Here is a 19,053-nt window from a genome sequence, read left to right on the forward strand (position 1 = left end):
CTAATGTTTGCTACCTTTCCCTTAGTTTAGATTCAATTGCCAACCCCACTTACAGGTATTTCTGGAGGTTTAATCACATGGTATTATCTGCAGTGGTTATTGTAGCTCTCTCTCCACATAGGGTTCTGATTTGGGCTGGCTTCCTTGTGAAGGTGACAACCCTTAACGTGGAGCTTCAGCTCCAGTGCCTGGACCTCAAAACCAACCGATACAGACCTGAGCGACTGGACAGTGGAGTCGATGTTTGGGCCTTTCTTACTGGGCACGTTGTCTAAACTTCAGCACGAACTGGACTTGCATTCCCCAGGGCGGGATATCCATTCCAAGGCAAACCTTGTTCAGATACATGAAACATTGCTTCAGCCATTATAATTATTTAAAAGTTCCCTGTTTCTCTTCAAATATGCACCAGAGGGTTAATAAGATGATTCCCATGACCTCTGCTTTCCAAATTTCCAGTCAGCGACCTTGCGTCTGGCGTCTTGAGTCTCAAATCAGCCTCCTTATAAAGGAGAACAGACGGACACCTGAAAAACCTGTCTGGCCAGCAACCCCGGCATTTTCTGTTCCTGTTTCAGATTCCAGCATCTGTGGTATTTTGCTTCATTTTCCATAAGACATAGGAGCAGAAGTCGACCGTTCAGCCGTCAAACCTGCTCCACCACTCCGTGACATCATGGCCGATCTGATACTCTCAACTCCAATTTCCCACCTTATCTCCTTGTAGAGGAGACATCAAAAACGAGGAGGTATTGGGTTTTTAAAAAGACATAAGGTCGATAAGTTTCCTGGGCCAAATAGGATTTACCTCCGAATACTGAGGGAAGCAAAGGAGGAAATTGCTGGGGCCTTGACTGACATTTAAAAAAAAAAAGAGAATTTACAGTGCAGAAGGAGGCCATTCGGCCCATCGAGTCTGCACCGGCTCTTTGAAAGAGCACCCTACCCAAGGTCAACACCTCCACCCAACTCCAAGGGCAATTTTGGACACTAAGGGCAATTTAGCATAGCCAATCCACCTAACCTGCACATCTTTGGACTGTGGGAGGAAACCGGAGCACCCGGAGGAAACCCACGCACACACTGGGAGGATGTGCAGACTCCGCACAGACAGTGACCCAAGCCGGAATCGAACCCGGGTTGCTGGAGCTGTGAAGCGACTGTGCTAACCACCATGCTACCGTGTATCTTCATTGTATTTTGTATCTTCATTGGCTACAGGTGAGGTCCCAGAGGACAGGAGAATAGCTAATTAAGAAAGGTAGCAGGGATAATCCTGGAAACTATAGGCCGGTGAGCCTCACGTCGGTAGTCGGTAAATTATTGGAGGGAATTCTCAGGGGCAGGATTTATACCCATTTGGAAACAAATGGACTCATTAGCAATAGACAGCAAGGTTTTGTGAAGGGGAGGTCGTGCCTCACTAACTTGATCGAGTTTTTTAAGGAGGTGACAAAGTCGATTGATATGGGGAGGGCAGTGGATGTTGTCTACATGGACTTCAGTAAAGCCTTTGACAAGGTGCCTCATGGTCGACTGGTACGAAAGGTGAAGTCACAGGATCAGAGGTAAGATGGATACAGAACTGTCTCGGATACAGAAGGCAAAGGGTAGCAGTATACGGGTGTTTTTCTGAATGGAAGGTTGTGACTAGTGGTGATCCACAGGGATCTGTGCTGGGGCCGCTGTTGTTTGTGGTGTAAATAAACGATTTGGAGGGAAATGTAGCCGGTCTGATTAGTAAGTTTGCGGATGACACCAAGGGTGGTGGAATGGCAGATAGTGTTGAGGATTGTCAGAGGATACAGCAGGACACAGATAGGTTGGAGACCTGGGCAGAAAAATGGCAAATGGAGTTTAATCCGGACAAAAATGAAGTAATGCATTTTGGTAGGTTTAACATAGAGGGGAAATATACCGTAAATGGCAAAACTCTTAGGAATATAGAAAGTCAGAGAGATCTGGACGTGAAGGTCCACAGAAGTGGACAAGGTAGTCAAGAAAGCATACGGAATGCTTGCCTTCATTGGACGGGGCATTAAGTATAAAAACTGGCAAGTCATGATACAGTTGTATAGACCCTTGGTAAGGCCGCACTTGGAATATTGCGCACAATTCTGGTCGCCACACTACCAGAAGGATGTGGAGGCTTTGGAGAGGGTGCAGAGGAGGTTTACCAGGATGTTGCCTGGTCTGGAGGGTGTTAGCTATGCGGAGAGGCTGAATAGACTCGGACTGTTTTCATTTAGAATGACGGAGGTTGAGGGATGACCTGAGAGAGGTCTACAAGATTATGAGGGGCATGGATAGAGTGGATGGACAGGCACTCTTTCCCAGGGCGGAGGGGGTCAGTCACCAAGGGGCATAGGTTTAAGGTCCGTGGGGCAAAGTTTAGAGGAGATGTGCGAGGCAGGTTTTTTACGCAGAGGGTGGTGAGTGCCTGGAACGCGTTGCCAGGGGAGGTTGCGGAAGTAGATACATTAACGGCATTGAAAAGGCACAAGGAAGTGCTGAGGGTTTTGGTCAAGATTGCTTTAATGACCGGTACAGGCTTGGAGGGCTGAAGGGCCTGTTCCTGTGCTGTATTGTTCTTTGTTCTATCCCCTCTTCAGAGGGCACAGGACAATCATGGCACTAATCGTAACCAAGTATCTGGTCCTTCTTAGTTTACCCTGGAAGTAAGAATCTGTAGCTATTCAACTGTGACAGTCTCACTGCTGAGCCTTATATCGTGACCTGATTCCTCGGTGGGACTAGCTGGAATATAGAGTTTTCCTGTGGAATTCCCAAAGTTAACAGCCCATTTTATCCCGAATCTTCCATTTCCTCTTTGTAAAAAGAAACAAAAAAGGCTTCAAATAATCTGAGAATGAGGAGATGAAGATTTCAGCGGCCGGAGCTCGGACAGGTTAACGTATATTTTGCATTTCCAATATATTCTGTCTATATTCCTGCACCCATTGGAGGAAAATGAGTACAAGTCACTCCCCAACCCCAGGCACATGTTCCCAGGCCCATGTCTGTACATAACAGAGCAATTCATGGAAAGAAAGAGAGAGCTAGAAATACGGGGGACAAGAGAGGCCTTTGAACAGAAAGCGACTTTACTGCAATTAATTCATGAGCCTATTATTTAACTTGAGAAACCAGAAACTTTGGAATTGGATTCGATTTAATAATCTAATAACACCCAGGCACAGAGGAATGTGCATGTGAAAGTATTTAACAAATAATGCTGATTCATCAGAAATCTTTACTGGCTAATTGGGGGGGTTTGTTCCTTGGTGAGAGGGTGGTGATTGATGCATTAATAGTCAAATCCCCAGTGACGGGTGTGTGCTGAGCGGGACATTTGAAAGGTCGCTCTCCACCTGGAGATTTGAAATTCGGCACTTAACCCAAAGTAGCCTCTAAACCCAGGAAAAACCCCACCCTCCTCCAACATCAGCATAGTGAAAAAAACATGCAGGGCACCAATCACAGGTGCCAAACAGACAGCGGACGCAGTAAAACCGGGAGAGAGCCTGAGGCAAGCACATGGGGCGAGGAGGTCTCGGCCAGACCCGAACAGGATGGATTGCCAGAACATCTGCCGGGTTATTTCCTTGCAATTAAACTTGAAATGGTGGCGACGGTGGAAGTGGCGGGAGTGGAGCTGCTGGTCACCCTGCAAGCAGCACTGGAAGAGATGGAACGGTGGCTAGAGACACAGGAGGTGACGATCAGAGCGTGGTGATGTGCATCACTGTAAATACACAAGGGGTTAATGTAAATACACTAACACTAAGTAAACACTAGAGGGAGCACAGAGACATCATGACATGCAGACATACAGCTAATGAACACATAGAATAGGACACGACCAATGGGCAGTCAAGACACCCAGAGGTGACACTACCACAAGGGGGCAACCCATATAAAAGGACAGGGCACACATGCTCGTTCTCTTTCCACAGGCGGCACTCAGAGAGACAGGGGCAGATCAGGAAGCATCACACCCACCGCATGGCTTAGAGCAGACTGGTTAGTTAAACTGAGTTACTATAGCAAGATTAGCAGGAGAGTCAAACTCAAGTAGGAGAATTGTTAACTGTTCAATAAATGTGTTAAATCTATCTCCCAGTCTAAACCTCCCTTTGTCAGAGCGTACATCAAGGAAGCAGCTTATGCTGCATGAAGAAGCAGAACACAACAGCTGGAGAAGGGCACGACCGACCGGAACGATTGGATCGCCTCACTGGAGAGAGAGATGGCAAGGTTGGTGGTGACACAAGGGACACTAAGGGGGAAAGTCGAGGACCATGAAAATTGGCCGTGCCACCAAAACCTCTGCATTGTGGGCCTATTGGAGGGCACCGAGGGCAGGAATGCGATGGAGTATGTGGCTCAGATGCTGGGAAAACTGGTTGGAGGGGAAAGCTTCCCTAGAAGTGGACAGAGCTCACAAGTCGCTCCAGCCAAAGCCCAAAGGCGGAGAATAGCCGCGGACCATCATCACAAAACTTCACCAGTACCAAGACCAGGGAGGGGGAGGGGGAGACAGACCCGGGGGAAAGCAGAGGCACCGGGAGGGGGGGGGGGGGCACTGGGCCGGCTACAACAGATTGCGGCAAGGAATACGAAGGCACCGCAAACAAAGAACAAAGAAAAGTACAGCACAGGAACAGGCCCTTCGGCCCTCCCAGCCTGTGCCGACCATGATGCCCAAACTAAAAAAACACCTTCTGCCCTTACTGGGTCCGTATCCCTCTATTTCCTCCCTATTCATGGACCCATCCAGATGCCTCTTAAAGGTTGCTAATGTGCCTGCTTCCACCACATCCCCTGGCAGCGCGTTCCAGGCACCCACCGCTCTCTGTGTGATAAACTTACCCCGCACATCTCCCTTCAACTTTCCCACTCTCACCTTGAACCTACTCCCCCTTGTAAGTGACACTGCCACCCTTGGAAAAATCCTCTGACTATCCACCCTGTCTATGTCTCTCAATTGTTTTGTTTTTTTAACAACAATTTTATTGAGGTATTTTTTGGCATTGTAAACAGTTACAGATAACAGAAATGTGCAAACATCAATATAAAACCAATACTTCAATCAAACCATAATGCACCCCCCCGCTCCTCTCCCCTAGACACTGCCTGCCTATTTATCCCTCCTACTCTACTCTAATCTCCTCCCTCCCGCTGACGTTCACTCTCCCGCGAAGAGGTCGATGAATGGTGCCACCTTCGGGCGAACCCCAGTACAGATCCCCTCAAGGCGAACTTAATTTTTTCCATACCCAGAAAACTTGACATGTCCGAAAGCCATAGTTCGGTCTTCGGGGGTTTTGAGTCCCTCCATGCCAGCAGTATTCGCCGCTGGGCTATCAGGGAAGCAAAGGCCAGAACATCTGCCTCTTTCTCCCCCTGGACTCCCGGGTCTTCCGAAAACCCGAAAACTGCCACCCCTGGACTCATCACCACCCTTGTTTTCAGCACCCGGGACATGACCCCCGCAAATCCCTGCCAGTACCCCCTAAGCCTAGAGCATGCCCAAAACATGTGAACGTGGTTCGCTGGTACTCCCGCGCATCGAGCGCACTTGTCCTCTACCTCAAAGAATTTGCTCATCCGAGCTACCATCATGTGGGCCCCGGTGAACGACCTTAAATTGAATGAGGCCGAGCCTGGCACATGTTGCGGTTGAGTTTACCCTACTCAGAGCTTCCGCCCACAGCCCGTCCTCCATCTCCCCGCCGAGCTCCTCCTCCCATTTGAGTTTCAGTTGCTCCGTCTGGGACTCTTCCCCCTTCATGAGCACCTTGTAGATATCTGAGACTCTACCCTCTCCTTCTCCTCCTCTAGAGACTATTCTGTCCTGGATCTCTATTGGCGGGAGGCGTGGGAAGGATGGGACCTGTCTGCATACAAAGTCCCGCACCTGTAAGTACCTAAAGTCATTTCCCCTTACCAGCCCAAACTTCTCCTCCAAGCCCCTCAGACTCGCAAAGCTCCCCTCCAGGAACATATCGTCCACCCTCCCCACCCCCGCCCGCCGCCATGCTCGAAACCCTCCATCCATGTTCCCGGGGGCGAATCGATTGTTATCATATTGGAGCCCGGACAGATGCACCCCCCCCCCCCACATGCCTTTTCCACTGGCCCCATATCCGCAGGACCGCCCCCACTACCGGGCTGGTGGAGTACCTGGCCGGCGACAGCGGTAGGGGAGCCGTGACCAGGGCTGCCAAACTGGTGCCCCTGCACGAAGCCGCCTCCACCCGTTCCCAGAGAGACCCCGTACCCACCATCCACTTCCTTATCGTGGCTATGTTAGCCGCCCAGTAGTAGATCAGACTCGGCAATGCCAGTCCCCCCTCGCTGCGGCTCCTTTCAAGCATCGCCTTCTTCACCCGCGGGGATTTCCCGCCCAGACAAAGCTCATGATGATTTTGCCGGTCCTTTTGAAGAAGGACCGTGGGATAAAGATCGAGAGGCACTGGAAGATGAACAGAAATCTAGGGAGGATTGTCATCTTTACAGTCTGCACCCTCCCCGCCAGTGACAGCGGGAGTGCATCCCATCTCCGAAACTCCCTCTTCATTTGTTCCACCACCCTAGTCAAATTTAACTGATGCAACCTGCCCCAGTCTCGTGCCACCTGTATCCCCAAGTACCGGAAACGTTCCCCACCAGCCTAAATGGCAGCTCCTTCAGCCTATTCTCCTGGCCACTCGCCTGCACCACAAACATCTCACTCTTGGCCATATTTAATTTGTACCCTGAGAACCGGCCGAACTTCCTCAATGTTTCCAGTATATTTTCCATCCCGGCCAGTGAGTCCGACACGGACAGGAGCAGACCCTACGCTCCCCCTCCCCCCCCCCCCCCCCAATGTCATTCCCTTCCACCCCTTTGCAGCTCTCAATGCCATCGGCAGCGGTTCTATGGCCAGCGCGAGCAGCAACGGGGAGAGTGGGCACCCCTGTCTGGTCCCGCGGTGTAGTCTGAAATAATCTGACATTATCCTGTTCGTCCTAACGCTAGTTTTTGGGGCCTGGTACAATAGTCTGACCCAATTAACCAGTCCCTCCCCGAACCCATACTGTCCAAGCACCTCCCACAAATAGCCCCACTCCACCCGGTCGAAGGCCTTCTCAGCGTCCATTGCCACCACTACCTCCACCTCCTTGCCCGTCAGGGGCATCATGATCACATTAAGCAATCTTCTCAAGTTAGCTGTCAGCTGCCTGCCTTTCACAAACCCTGTCTGATCGTCCCCAATCACCTCCGGTACGCAGTCCTCAATTCTAGTCGCCAGGACCTTGGCCAGGAGCTTGGCATCCACATTGATCAGGGAGATTGGCCTGTATGACCCGCAGGATTCCGGGTCCTTGTCCCGCTTCAGTATCAGCGAGATAGTGGCTTGCGACATCGGCGGTGGCAGGGTCCCTCTGTCCCCTGCCTCATTAGAAACCCTTGTCAGGACCGGTCCCACTATCTCCGAGAACTTCTTGTAAAACTCTACTGGGTATCCATCCGGTCCCGGGGCTTTCCCCGACTCCATGGCCTTTAGGCCCCTCAATATCTCCTCCGCTCTAATCGGGGTCCCCAGACCGTCCACTAGTCCCCTGCCTACTTTTGGGAAGGTTAGTCCATCCAGGAACCTTTTCATCTCCTCCGGCTCTTCCGGGGGTTCTGAAGTGTACAGCTTACTATAGAAGTCCCGAAATACCTTATTCAGTCCTGCCGGGTCCTCCACTCTGCTCCCCTCCCCATCACCCACTCTACTTATTTCCCTGGCCACCTCCCTCTTCCTGAGTTGCTGTTATTCCCCATGCTGCTCTTAGTGCTCTCTGCCCACTGCAGCACCCGCTCCTTCTCCACAAACCTGTGGAACCTGATCACCATCGGACTGGGGGCCCCCCCCGGACGCACCTGTCTCGCCTGTACTCTGTGTGCCCCCTCCAGCTCTGGCGGCCGGGGGGGGGGCCGGACGCACCTGTCTCGCCTGTACTCTGTGTGCCCCCTCCAGCTCCGGCGGTCGCGGACAGGCTTCAACCCCCATCAGCTGCATCAACAGGTCCGCCACGAACGCTGTGGCATCAGCTCCCTCCGCCCCCTCCGGGAGGCCGATGATCCTCAGATTTTGTCTACAGGCTCTATTTTCCAGCTCATCTACGCTGTCCAGCAGTCTTCCCTGTCTCTCCTTCAACCCGTCGACTTCTAGCGCAGCAATCGCCTGCTCCTCCACCGCCTCCCCCAGCTCCTTAACTTTTTCGTCCTGGGCATCCACTGCCTTCTGAAGTGGGTCCAAGTTATCCCGCTTCAACGACTCAAAACTGCTCTTTATCACCTGCAGCATGTTTTCCAGCGCCTCCTGGATCGCCGTGTCCGTGTTCCGCAGGTCCGCCATCTTTGCTCCCGGGTCAGCTTCCCCTGCACCTTTGCCTTTGTCCCTTCCTCTCCCGTTTGCGCTGCTTTCTGCTCTCCCGCGGTTCCATGCAGCTCTGCCCGTTCCTCAGCACCTCTGTGGCCGTCTTTCCAGCGCTCCGCAGTCCCGCAAAACCGGGGAGCCAGGTCCTCAAATCCCGCCAGAGTGAGAGCCCCCGAATGTGCGGCTCACTCACTCATTGCCGCCACCGGAGGTCCCTCTCAATTGTTTTGATCTCTATCAGGTCTCCCCTCAGCCTCCGTCTTTCCAGTGAAAACAATCCGTGTTTATTCAACCTCTCCTCATAGCCAACACCCTCGAGACCAGGCAACATCCTGGTGAACCTTCTTTGCACGCTCTCCAAAGCTTCCACATCCTTCTGATAATGTGGTGACCAGAACTGCACGCAATACTCCAAATGCGGCCTAACCAAGGTTTTCTACAGCTGCAACATGATTTCCCAACTCCTGTACTCAATGCCCCGGCTGATGAAGGCAAGCATGCCATACGCCTTCTTTTTAAAAAAAAAATATTTTTTATTCTCCTTTTTCACCTTTTCTCCCAAATTTACTCCCACCAACAACAAACAATAATCAGTAACAAATATGTCAATCCCCATATCAATAACAACGATCCCATCCTCTCACCAAACCCCAAACATTAGCCCGCATGTTCACATAAACAAATGACAAAAAGGAATCAGGGATTATCCATAGTCGCCATCAACACACACCTCCCCGTCCCCCAACCCTCCCACCCACACGCCCCAATTAACGTTCAATGTTATCCAGTTCTTGAAAGTGCACAATGAATAATGCTCATGAATTGTAGAACCCCTCCGTCCTTCCCCTCAGTTCAAACTTAACCTTCTCAAGAGTCCAGAATTCCAACAGGTCCCCCGCCACGCCAGGGTGGAGAGGCTGCTCTCCATCCCATCAGGATCCGCCTTCGGGCGATCCATGAGGCGAAGGCTACAACATCTGCCTCCACACCCTTTTCCAACCCTGGCTGGTCCAACACCCCGAATATGGCCTCCCGGGGACCCGGGTCCAGTTTCACACGCACCACTTTAGAAATTACCCTAAAAACCTCCTTCCAGTAATCCTCTAGCTTTGAATAGGACAAAAACATATGAACGTGATTAGCCCCCCCCCCCTCCCCACCCCGCAATGTTCACACACATCTTCTACTCCTTTAAAGAATCGGCTCATCCTCACCCTCGTGAGGTGTGCTCTGTGTATCACCTTCAGCTGTATCAGCCCCAACCTCGCGCATGAGGTGGAGGCATTCACTCTCCGGAGCACCTCACACCAGACCCCCTCCTCCATATCCTCCCCCAACTCTCCCTCCCACTTTGCTTTGATCCCTTCCAGTGGTGCCTTCTCCTCTTCCAAAATAGCTCCGTAAACCGCCGACACTACCCCCTTCTCCAATCCCCTTATCATCAGCACCTCCTCCAGCAATGTGGAGGCCGGCTCCACCGGGAAGCTCTGTATCTCCTTCCTGGCAAAATCTCGAACCCGCGTGTATGTAAACATTTCCCCCTGCTCCAGCCCACACTTCGCTTCCAGCTCCTTCAATCCTGCAAACCGTCCCCGAAGAAACAAATCTTTTAGTGTCTTAATCCCCTTCTCCCATTTGCGAAAACTTCCATCGTACTTCGTCATATGCCTTCTTAATGACCTTGGCCACCTGTGCTGCCATTTTTAGGGAAGTGTGGACCTGCACGCCCGATCCCTCTGGATGATAATGTTCCGAAGAGTTCAGCCACTTTGGAGGGTCCCCAAACAAAGGGAAACCCCGGAGTGCAGCGGGGCATCCACAAGGTAAATAGATTGATCCCACAGGAGGTAGGAGCAGCAGGCCCCGCCCCCCCCGCCCCAACGGCCAGAATACCTACTCCCCTAGGTCTCGTCCCGTAGCGTGAATGGTACGTCTGTCCCGCCCTCCTCTTTCTTACCCGCAGTCGGTCCTTTTCCCTCAGGAGCGTCTCTTCGAGGAAGTCAGTGTTGGCTTTCATACTTTTAAGGTCGGCGAAGCCTCTGGATCATTTCACACATCCAGGGGAGAAGGAGTTCAGGCACACAGTCTCCACCAGGATCGACTTCTTTGTAGTGGGGAAAGCGGTGCTTCCAGGGGTAATAGGAGCAGAATACTCCACAATGGTAATCTCCGACCACACGCCACACTACATGGATGTGAGGTTGGAGATGGGATGGGCCCAACCACCCCCAAGGAGGCTGGACACGGCCCCTACTGGCCGAGAAGGCATTCTGCGAACGGGTATCATAGGCCGTGCACGGGTAAGTTACCAATAACCAGGATGGGGAGGTCTCACACTCCACGTTCTGGGAGGCGCTGAAGGCTGTGATAATGGGGGAATTTATTGTGTGCAATGGATGCAGAGATAGGAAGGGGAGGGCTGCGAGACAAGAGCTGGTCGACTCCATACTGGAGGTTGACTGGATAGTCCTCCTCGGCCCCCACCTGAGAGCTACTGGCAGAGAAGAAGAAGCTCCAAATGGACTTTGACCTGCTCTTCACGGAGAAAGCAATGCACCAGCTCCGCCAGACACGGGGACCTTCTACGAACACGGAGGCAAAGCCAGCTGCCTCACCAGCTGAGAAAGCGGGCAGCCGCGAGGGAAATAGCCCCGATTAGGGGCAGCAGCAGGCTAGACGCCACGCCAGAAAGAGTCAACGAGACCTTTGCGAATTCTACCGGGGGCTGCACACCTCCAAGCACAACCACCCCCCCACGCCACCCCCCGAGAGGGACTCAGGATTAAGCTTTCCTTGACGGACTGGACTTGCCAGTTGTGGAGGAAGAGGCGAGACGGGGCCTGGAGCCTGGAAGCACCATTGGGACTGGGAAAAGTCGTGGAGAGTATCGACTTCATGCAGGGGGGGAAGGCGCCGGGACCGGATAGATTCTCGGCAGACTTCTATAAAACATTCGCATCAGCACTGGCCCCGCACTTGCGGGCGATGTTCGCAGACTCACTGGTAAGAGACACCCTGCCACCGACACTGGCACAATATCGCTGATACCCTCTAGGGATAAAGACCTGACAGTGCGGGTCCTACAGGCCCATCTCACTGCTCAATGCAGACACACAGGTCCTGGCTAGGCAACTGGAGAGTTGCGTGCCACAGGTAGTTGCGGAGGACCAGAGGGGCTTTGCTAAGGGCAGGCAGCTAACATCGAACATTAGGCGCCTGCTGAATATGATAATGACCCATCCGGGAAAGAACAGCAGAAGTGATCATCTCTCTGTATGCAGAAAACGCCTTTGACAGAGTTGAGTGGAAGTACCTCAGAGGGCCAGGGTTCACCTCCTGGGTGAAGCTACTGTACAACACTCCCACTGTGATCACATGGATAAACACCAGCTCTGAATACCTCCTGCTGCACACAGGCACAAGGGAAGGATGCCCGCTGTCCCCGCTGCTGTTCGCCCTGGGCAATTGAGCCACTGGCGATCGCCCTCAGAAAGGCGAAGGGGTGGAGAGGTGGCCAAAGGGGAGGGACATCGAACATTACAGCGCAGTACAGGCCCTTTGGCCCTCGATGTTGCGCCGACCTGTGAAACCACTCTAAAGCCCATCTACACTATTCCCTTATCGTCCATATGTCTATCCAATGACCATTTGAATGCCCTTAGTGTTGGCGAGTCCACTACTGTTGCAGGCAGGGCATTCCACGCCCTTACTACTCTCTGAGTAAAGAACCTACCTCTGACATCTGTCCTATATCTATCTCCCCTCAATTTAAAGCTTATGTCCCCTCGTGCCAGACATCACCATCCGAGGAAAAAGGCTCTCACTGTCCACCCTATCCAATCCTCTGATCATCTTGTATGCCTCAATTAAGTCACCTCTTAACCTTCTTCTCTCTAACGAAAACAGCCTCAAGTCCCTCAGCCTTTCCTCATAAGATCTTCCCTCCATACCAGGCAACATTCTGGTAAATCTCCTCTGCGCCCTTTCCAATGCTCCCACATCTGTAAATAAGGGCCCCGGCCAACTGGGAACGGAACCAAAGGTTCGCCATTGAGAGAGGGTTCATGGCCGAGCCAGAGGGAAAGCAGCTGTCTGTAAACATCTGTCCTGACATCGGCCTGGCTCTTCATCTCCTTTTATTTCTTGCCCGTTTTTGTTAGGTTTGTTTGTTTATCCAGCTGTGCCATCATGTAAAGCATCACATATAATGAGTTGTAAAATACAAAATGTGAAAACTCAATTAAAACACTTTTTAATGACAAATAGTCAAATCCTAACATGATTTATAAAGTGGTGTGACACTGAATAATGAAGGGAACAGGAGGAGTTCAGTGGATATTCTCGGATTCTGACAGGTGCCTTGGGTCCTAGTCCCACGACAGGACATGTTGGTTATGAGAGATGGAAAGGTGCAGGTAAACCGACACGTGTCAGTGAAACACTGCGGATGCTGGAAACCTGAAATAAGAATAGAAGAACACCAGTATTTACTGTTTTTATTCCAGTGCCAGGCCCCAGCCTGGATAGAGAGGGAGGGTTGGCGATAGGAAAGGCCGTCAAACCAGCACAAAATCCCCCCAAATGCAGGTTGATATGAAGGTGATCCAGCAGCTTTGCAGAAACTGTAACATGAGAAAAGTTGAAAGAGGAAGGAAGCTTATGACAGGGAACCACGAGAAAATTCAAATGTATAGCAATGTTTTTATAGTCTCCAATATATCTTCAATAGGTAACTATATCAATGAGAGTAAAACAATAAACTATAATCCACATTCTCAACTACACCAAGGAATGTGTTTAGATCAAGAATTCCATCCAGTAAGAGTCACTGGATACGATTTTGGTCTGTTAGAAACACTGCTGGATTAAGGATTCTTGAGGCTTTGAGCATTTAAGATCATTTGTGGCCCCTCTCTGTGGTCTTATGGATATCGCACCTTGCCAAGTTTGGGATGTGCCCTAAGCTGCAGGACGTGAGGAGGAGCCTGGGACATGTGCACGGTTCAGTCTGGCTGAGACTACACTCAACTTTTATGGCTAAATCCTTCCTTCAACCCATTCCACCTGCTTGCTTTCCCCTCTCCTCCCTCGATCCTCCATCGCAGCCAGGCTTGCTGTCTAGGTTCAAATGGAATCTCATTTCACTCAATGTCCTACCGTGCTTCTGATGAGGGAAGAGATTTGGCTACAGCTACTGGAAACTTTCCCCACAGGCCCAAGGGTTCATCTGCCCAATTATAAGTCTAAATCGTGAGAATGAAGGGGAAGGAATTTGGCTCCATTTGAATGCTACACAATGAGAATAAAAGAGAACACTTTAGAAAGCTAAACACAAATTTGCAATGGTTTAACCCACTGTGCATTATGCCAAGTTTGCTGTTGGACCAAACATTTGTTTGAATTGTACTAAATCCTGATGCCTTCTCCTCAGCCTGATTCTTTCCCAGTTCTGCTCTACTAACTCCGATCACACTAGACTCCGATTATTGTAAAACTTTAAGCTATTCAAAAGGGAGAATGACAAATCTCGAGGTATTTGGCCTCAGCGTCACGTGGCTGGAATAGAGATCAAGAAAGACAGCAACTCGATTCAAACCCACTTCTAAGAGTGCAGAGCTGAGGAATAATTGACACACGGTGTGAAGTACAGACACAGGAATCTCTCTGTCATGGGCTTGAATCCTTCTTGCAGTTTTCATCATGAAGTTTGTTGAATTGCAATGTTTGAACTGATGCCAATTAAGGAGCAGCTGATCCAGGACTTTAATCTATTTGAAAACTTGTGAGTACTACAGCCAGATCACAGAGCTTAACAGAGGGGGTGGGGGAACAGACATACAGCAAGGTACAGAAAAAGACAGACAGAGCGTGGAAGGAGAGGAAAAGAAAAAGAAGACACAAACAGGTAGAGGTTTGGGAGGAAGGAAAGGAGAGACGGGGCACACAACGAAGAGGAGAGACTGAGTGATACAGGGAGAGAGATAGCAGAAAGAGATAGGCTGAGACAGACCGGAGAGAGGAAGACAGATAAAATCAGCAAGAGACAGAGAAATAGGAGAATGTGAAAGAGAGAGTCGGGTAGAGACAGATACAGACAGAACGGCAGTCAGATGGATAGAGGGATGGAGTTAGAGGGACAGAAGTATGTGAGAAACTGGGGGGTTATAGAGAACGGGGAGACGGTGATGTAGTGGTATTGTCATTTGACTAGTAATCCAGAGATCCAGAGTACTCCGGGGTCTCAGGTTCAAATCCCACCAGGGCAATTGGTGAAATTTGAATTCAATAAAAATCTGAAATTAAAAGTTTAATGATGACCATGAAACCATTGTCGATTGTCGTAAAAGTCCACCTGGTTCACTAATGTCCTTTCGGGAAGGAAATCTGCCGTCCTTACTCGTGACTCCAGATCCACAGCAATGTGGTTGACTTAAGGACAATTAGGGATGGGCAATAAATGCTGGCACAATCTGCAATGCCCACGTCCCATGGCCGAATAGAAAAAAACAGAAAGCTGAGATCAGAATAGAAATATACAAAAAAATTAAGGGATTAAGAGAAGTACAGGTGAGAGAATGTTCAGATTCACTTAATATTTAAATACAAGAAAATATATAGGAGGAAATATATGAAATCCATTGGAGTGACACTGCTGCCTCACAGGGCCAGAGACCCAGATTCAATTCCATCTGTACGGAGTCTGCACGTTCTCCCCCTGTCTGCGTGGGTTTCCTCCGGGTGCTCCGGTTTCCTCCCACAGTCCAAAGATGTGCAGGTTAGGTGAATTGGTCATGCTAAATTTTCCCTTTGTGTTGAAAGATGTGCAGGATAGGTGGAGTTATGGGATAGGGTTGGGAATTGGGCCGAGGTAGAATGCTCTTTCAGAGGGTCAGTGCAGACTCGATGAACGGCCTCCTTCTGCACTGTAGGGATTCTATGATTCTATGAGGTAGAGCAACAGAATGAAATATTCTTTCTCTGGATACATTGATGACTTGCTGGGAAATGGAACAATTTTCAGTAAAACTCTCGTTATTTGTCACCAATGCAGTGCTTCTTCAAACATGCCGGAGAAAATGGAGTTCACAGAAATCGCTTTGGAAGACCACTGGAAGGAGGAGAGTAAGGTAGCGACATAACATCAGATGTTGGCTGCTGATATCAGCTGTTCCTGGAATCAGTTCACAAACTAAAAACAGGAAATGCTGGAAAACCCAGCCCGACTGGCAGTTCAGAAGAAGAGTCACATTGGACTCGAAAAGTTAACTCTGAGCCCCTCCTGCAGGTGGGTTTCTCCAGTCCTGTCGAGGTCACTGGGCTTTTAAGCGGCTTGCTGCAGCCCAGCCGCAACGCAATTCTACCCTCCATTTCCACAGGACCTGCCAGACCTGCTGCGTTTATCCGGCATTCTCTGTTTTTATTTCAGATTTCTGGTATCCGCAGCATTTTGTTTTTATTTTAGAATCCATTCAAATCATTTTTAAAATTGGCTCGATGGGCAGGATTAGACTGCCCCACAGAAGCCGACTGGAAAATCCCAGCGAATTGGGTCAATCAGCAGTCACTGGGTGCCAACTGCCCACATTTCCCATCCTATCCCATCTCGCTTCAGGGAAAATGTCCTGGGGGTTTGGATGGAGGCAGGGAACTGGGATGCAGGCCGGTAGCATTAAATTCAGTTGCTTTCCCACCTCCATTCCCGCTCCCAGAGGAAACCAGAAATCTAGCCCAATATCCTGGGTTAGTCTTGGGAGTCTGCCCACTTTCACACTGCTCTCTGTCAAAACTTTTTTTTGACCCAATGTCATTTCCTGTCCTGTTCTGAACTGGTTTTCTTCACAAGCCCAACTCCACAGGCATCCTGTGCTCCCCCCAATGGTGATACTTTAATATCTCCAGCCAGAGAGTGAGTGTCATCAGGATACATCATCACAACTAAACTCGTTTCGATCTCGCCTTCAACATGTATGCAAGTCACAGGAAAGTGATCAGAACCTTGGGCGGGATTCTCCCATTCAGTGTCCACGCTGTCGGAAACGCCGTCGTGAATGGGCCGCTGGGAGTACCGATTCTGGCCACACAGGGGGCCAGCACGGCACTGGAGCGGTTCACGCCACTCCAGCCTCCCATTCCAGCGCGAACTGTGCGCCGCGGGATCCGCGCATGCACGGTGGCCTCCCTCAACGCGTTGGCCGCGACGCAACATGGCGCGGGAGTTCAGGGGCCGGCACGTAAGAAAATAGGCCCGGGGAGCGAGAGGCCGACCCGCCGATCGGTGGACCCCGATCGCGGGCCAGGCCCCATCGGAGGCCCCCCTGGGGTTGGACCCCCCCCACAGGCCGCCCCCCTCCCGCCCCTGCGCGCAGAGTTCCCGCCGGCTGCGGCCAGGTGTGGACGGACCAGTGGGACTCTGCATTCTTAGAGCGGCCGCTCGGCCCATTCGGGCCGGAGAATCGGTGGCCCGTCCGCGTAGGGGCCCGTGACCGGCGCCGCGCCACATGCGGCGGCGCCAATGGCGCTGATTCGCCGCTCTGCGGAGAACCGCATGTCGGGGCGGCGTGGCGCGGTTGCGGGGATTCTCCGGCCTGGCGCGGGGCTGGGAGAATCCCGCCCCTAATTCCTGGTTGATTCTTGCCCTCCATAATCTGGTAAAGCTGCTTATAACATCCTCATTATCACCCCTTAGAACATGAAAATGAAAAATGAAATGAAAATCGCTTATTGTCACAAGTAGGCCTCAAATGAAGTTACTGTGAAAAGCCCCTAGTCGCCACATTCTGGCGTCTGTTCGGGGAGGCTGGTACGGGAACATAGAACATACAGTGCAGAAGGAGGCCATTCAGCCCATCGAGTCTGCACCAACCCACTTAAGCCCTCACTTCCACCCTATCCCCGTAACCCAATAACCCCTCCTAACCCTTTTGGACACTAAGGGCAATTTGTCACGGCCAATCCACCAAACCTGCACGTCTTTGGACTATAGAAGGAAACCGGAGCACCCGGAGGAAACCCACGCAGACACGGGGAGAACGTGCAGACTCCGCACAGACAGTGACCCAGCAGAGAATCGAACCTGGGACCATGGAGCTGTGAAGCAACTGTGCTAACCACTGTGCCACCCTGCTGCCCCAAATTGGAACCCTGTGAAAAAGCACAGACCCATAGAGACTAAAATAAAGTCAAACTTTGAAATGTGGAGAAATGAAATGAATGATATACTTACTTTCAGACGGATTTTGTTAACCCAGCCTACCAACCTGACAGTGGAAGCAAAGAGCAGCTCGAAGAAGAAAGTGGGAACTATTTGAAAGTGAATGTATCAGGTATGAAAAACACTGAGCTCCTAACCTAAAGCTTCAAGTCTGAATCAGTCCTCATTCTTTGGTGGTGGGAAGCTGATGGTGAGAGTGGGGAGAACGTGCATCTGGATGGGAAGGGGACAGGGTGAGGAGAAGGTGGAGTGGGGTTTGGGAGAGAATGGAAAGAGACGCTGGAAGGGGAGGCGGGGAGGGAACGAGGGGAGGTGGGGGCTGAGGGAAAGTGGTTTGTTGGAGGTTGTATTTTAACCTCATCCCAAGTTGCTTGTGGAGAAGGAGGGAAACCCTTCCCGACGGTGAAAATCCGGTATCTGCTCACGTTCTTCCAAATAAACGTAGGGAATTAGGTGAAGTGGCTCTGCTTCATAGAAGGACCTTTGTGCCTCACAGTGGCTTCAGTAACAAGGTGAATGTTGGTAAGTGATATAAGTGCTGGATACTTGGTGGTGGAATCATTTTAAAGCACGGAGGGGCAAGGTTTAGAGTAGATGTACGAGGCAAGTTTTTTAGGCAGAGGGTAGTGGGTGCCTGGAACCTGCTACTGGAGGAGGTGGTGGAAGCAGGGACGATAGTGACGTTTGAGGGGCATCTTGACAAATACATGAATAGGATGGGAATAGAGGGATACGGACCCAGGAAGTGTAGAAGATTGTAGTTTAGTCGGGCAGCATGGTCGGCACGGGCTTGGAGGGCCGAAGGGCCTGTTCCTGTGCTGTACTTTTCTTTGTTCTTTGTTTGTTCTTTGTATTTAGTTAATGAATCTCCAATTGACAGATTCTGTGTCACATGACAAGGGGTCGAGAATCAGGAAGTCCTGGAAATACTGAATCTTGCCAAATCCAAGGCCTGGGGTATGGATGAGATCAGACTTGGTTCTGAGTTTCCAGCTGATGACAATTAATTGAAAATATTGGTACCTAATATAGTTAACATAGATACTGCACAGAGTCTCCATCGTGTTCATGCTGGCTCTCGGCAATTAATCCCAATTCAAGCTCTATCCCCATAGTCCTGGAGAATGTTCCCTTCAACTATTTTTTGTGATGCTGCAAGGGGTTAGGTGACGGTATAGGTGGGGTTTAGAGACATCAGTATTTTTCAAATTTCTTTTCCCGGGACCCACTTTACCAACCGGGCCGACCTTTGCGACCCACCATTTTCTCTTCCCTTTGAGGTGACAGGTGGGCTTGCTTGATCCTTGATCCTTGATCCTCACAAGCTCACTCCAATCAGGTTCCCAGGAGAAGAGGGCAATGCACATATCAGGAGCAGAGTTCAGCCGGTTCCATTGTGCTGTCTTCATCTTTGTGAGGACGGAAA

The 19,053-nt window shown here is 50.8% G+C and overlaps 1 protein-coding gene across 3 annotated transcripts in view; it reads left to right on the forward strand.

Moving 5' to 3' along the window:
- The first annotated feature begins 13,931 nt into the window (after nt 1-13,931).
- The window catches only part of mfrp (membrane frizzled-related protein), a 44,918-nt gene continuing 39,796 nt past the window's right edge, over nt 13,932-19,053 (forward strand). For 2 of the 3 annotated variants that reach the window (XR_011937409.1, XM_072486356.1), the window contains exons 1-3: nt 13,938-14,198; nt 15,468-15,543; nt 17,646-17,739. Coding sequence is in view for 2 of the 3 variants with exons in the window: in XM_072486356.1 (XP_072342457.1) it covers nt 14,137-14,198; nt 15,468-15,543; nt 17,646-17,739 (232 nt within the window). In the remaining variant the exon portion in view is untranslated. Of the gene's footprint in view, nt 14,199-15,467; nt 15,544-17,645; nt 17,740-19,053 lie in introns of all 3 variants that reach the window. The other variant, XM_072486357.1, reaches the window with a different exon arrangement.

Source organism: Scyliorhinus torazame, chromosome 21 (genome assembly GCF_047496885.1).
Source record: "Scyliorhinus torazame isolate Kashiwa2021f chromosome 21, sScyTor2.1, whole genome shotgun sequence".
In the NCBI taxonomy this organism is placed as follows: Eukaryota; Metazoa; Chordata; class Chondrichthyes; order Carcharhiniformes; family Scyliorhinidae; genus Scyliorhinus; species Scyliorhinus torazame.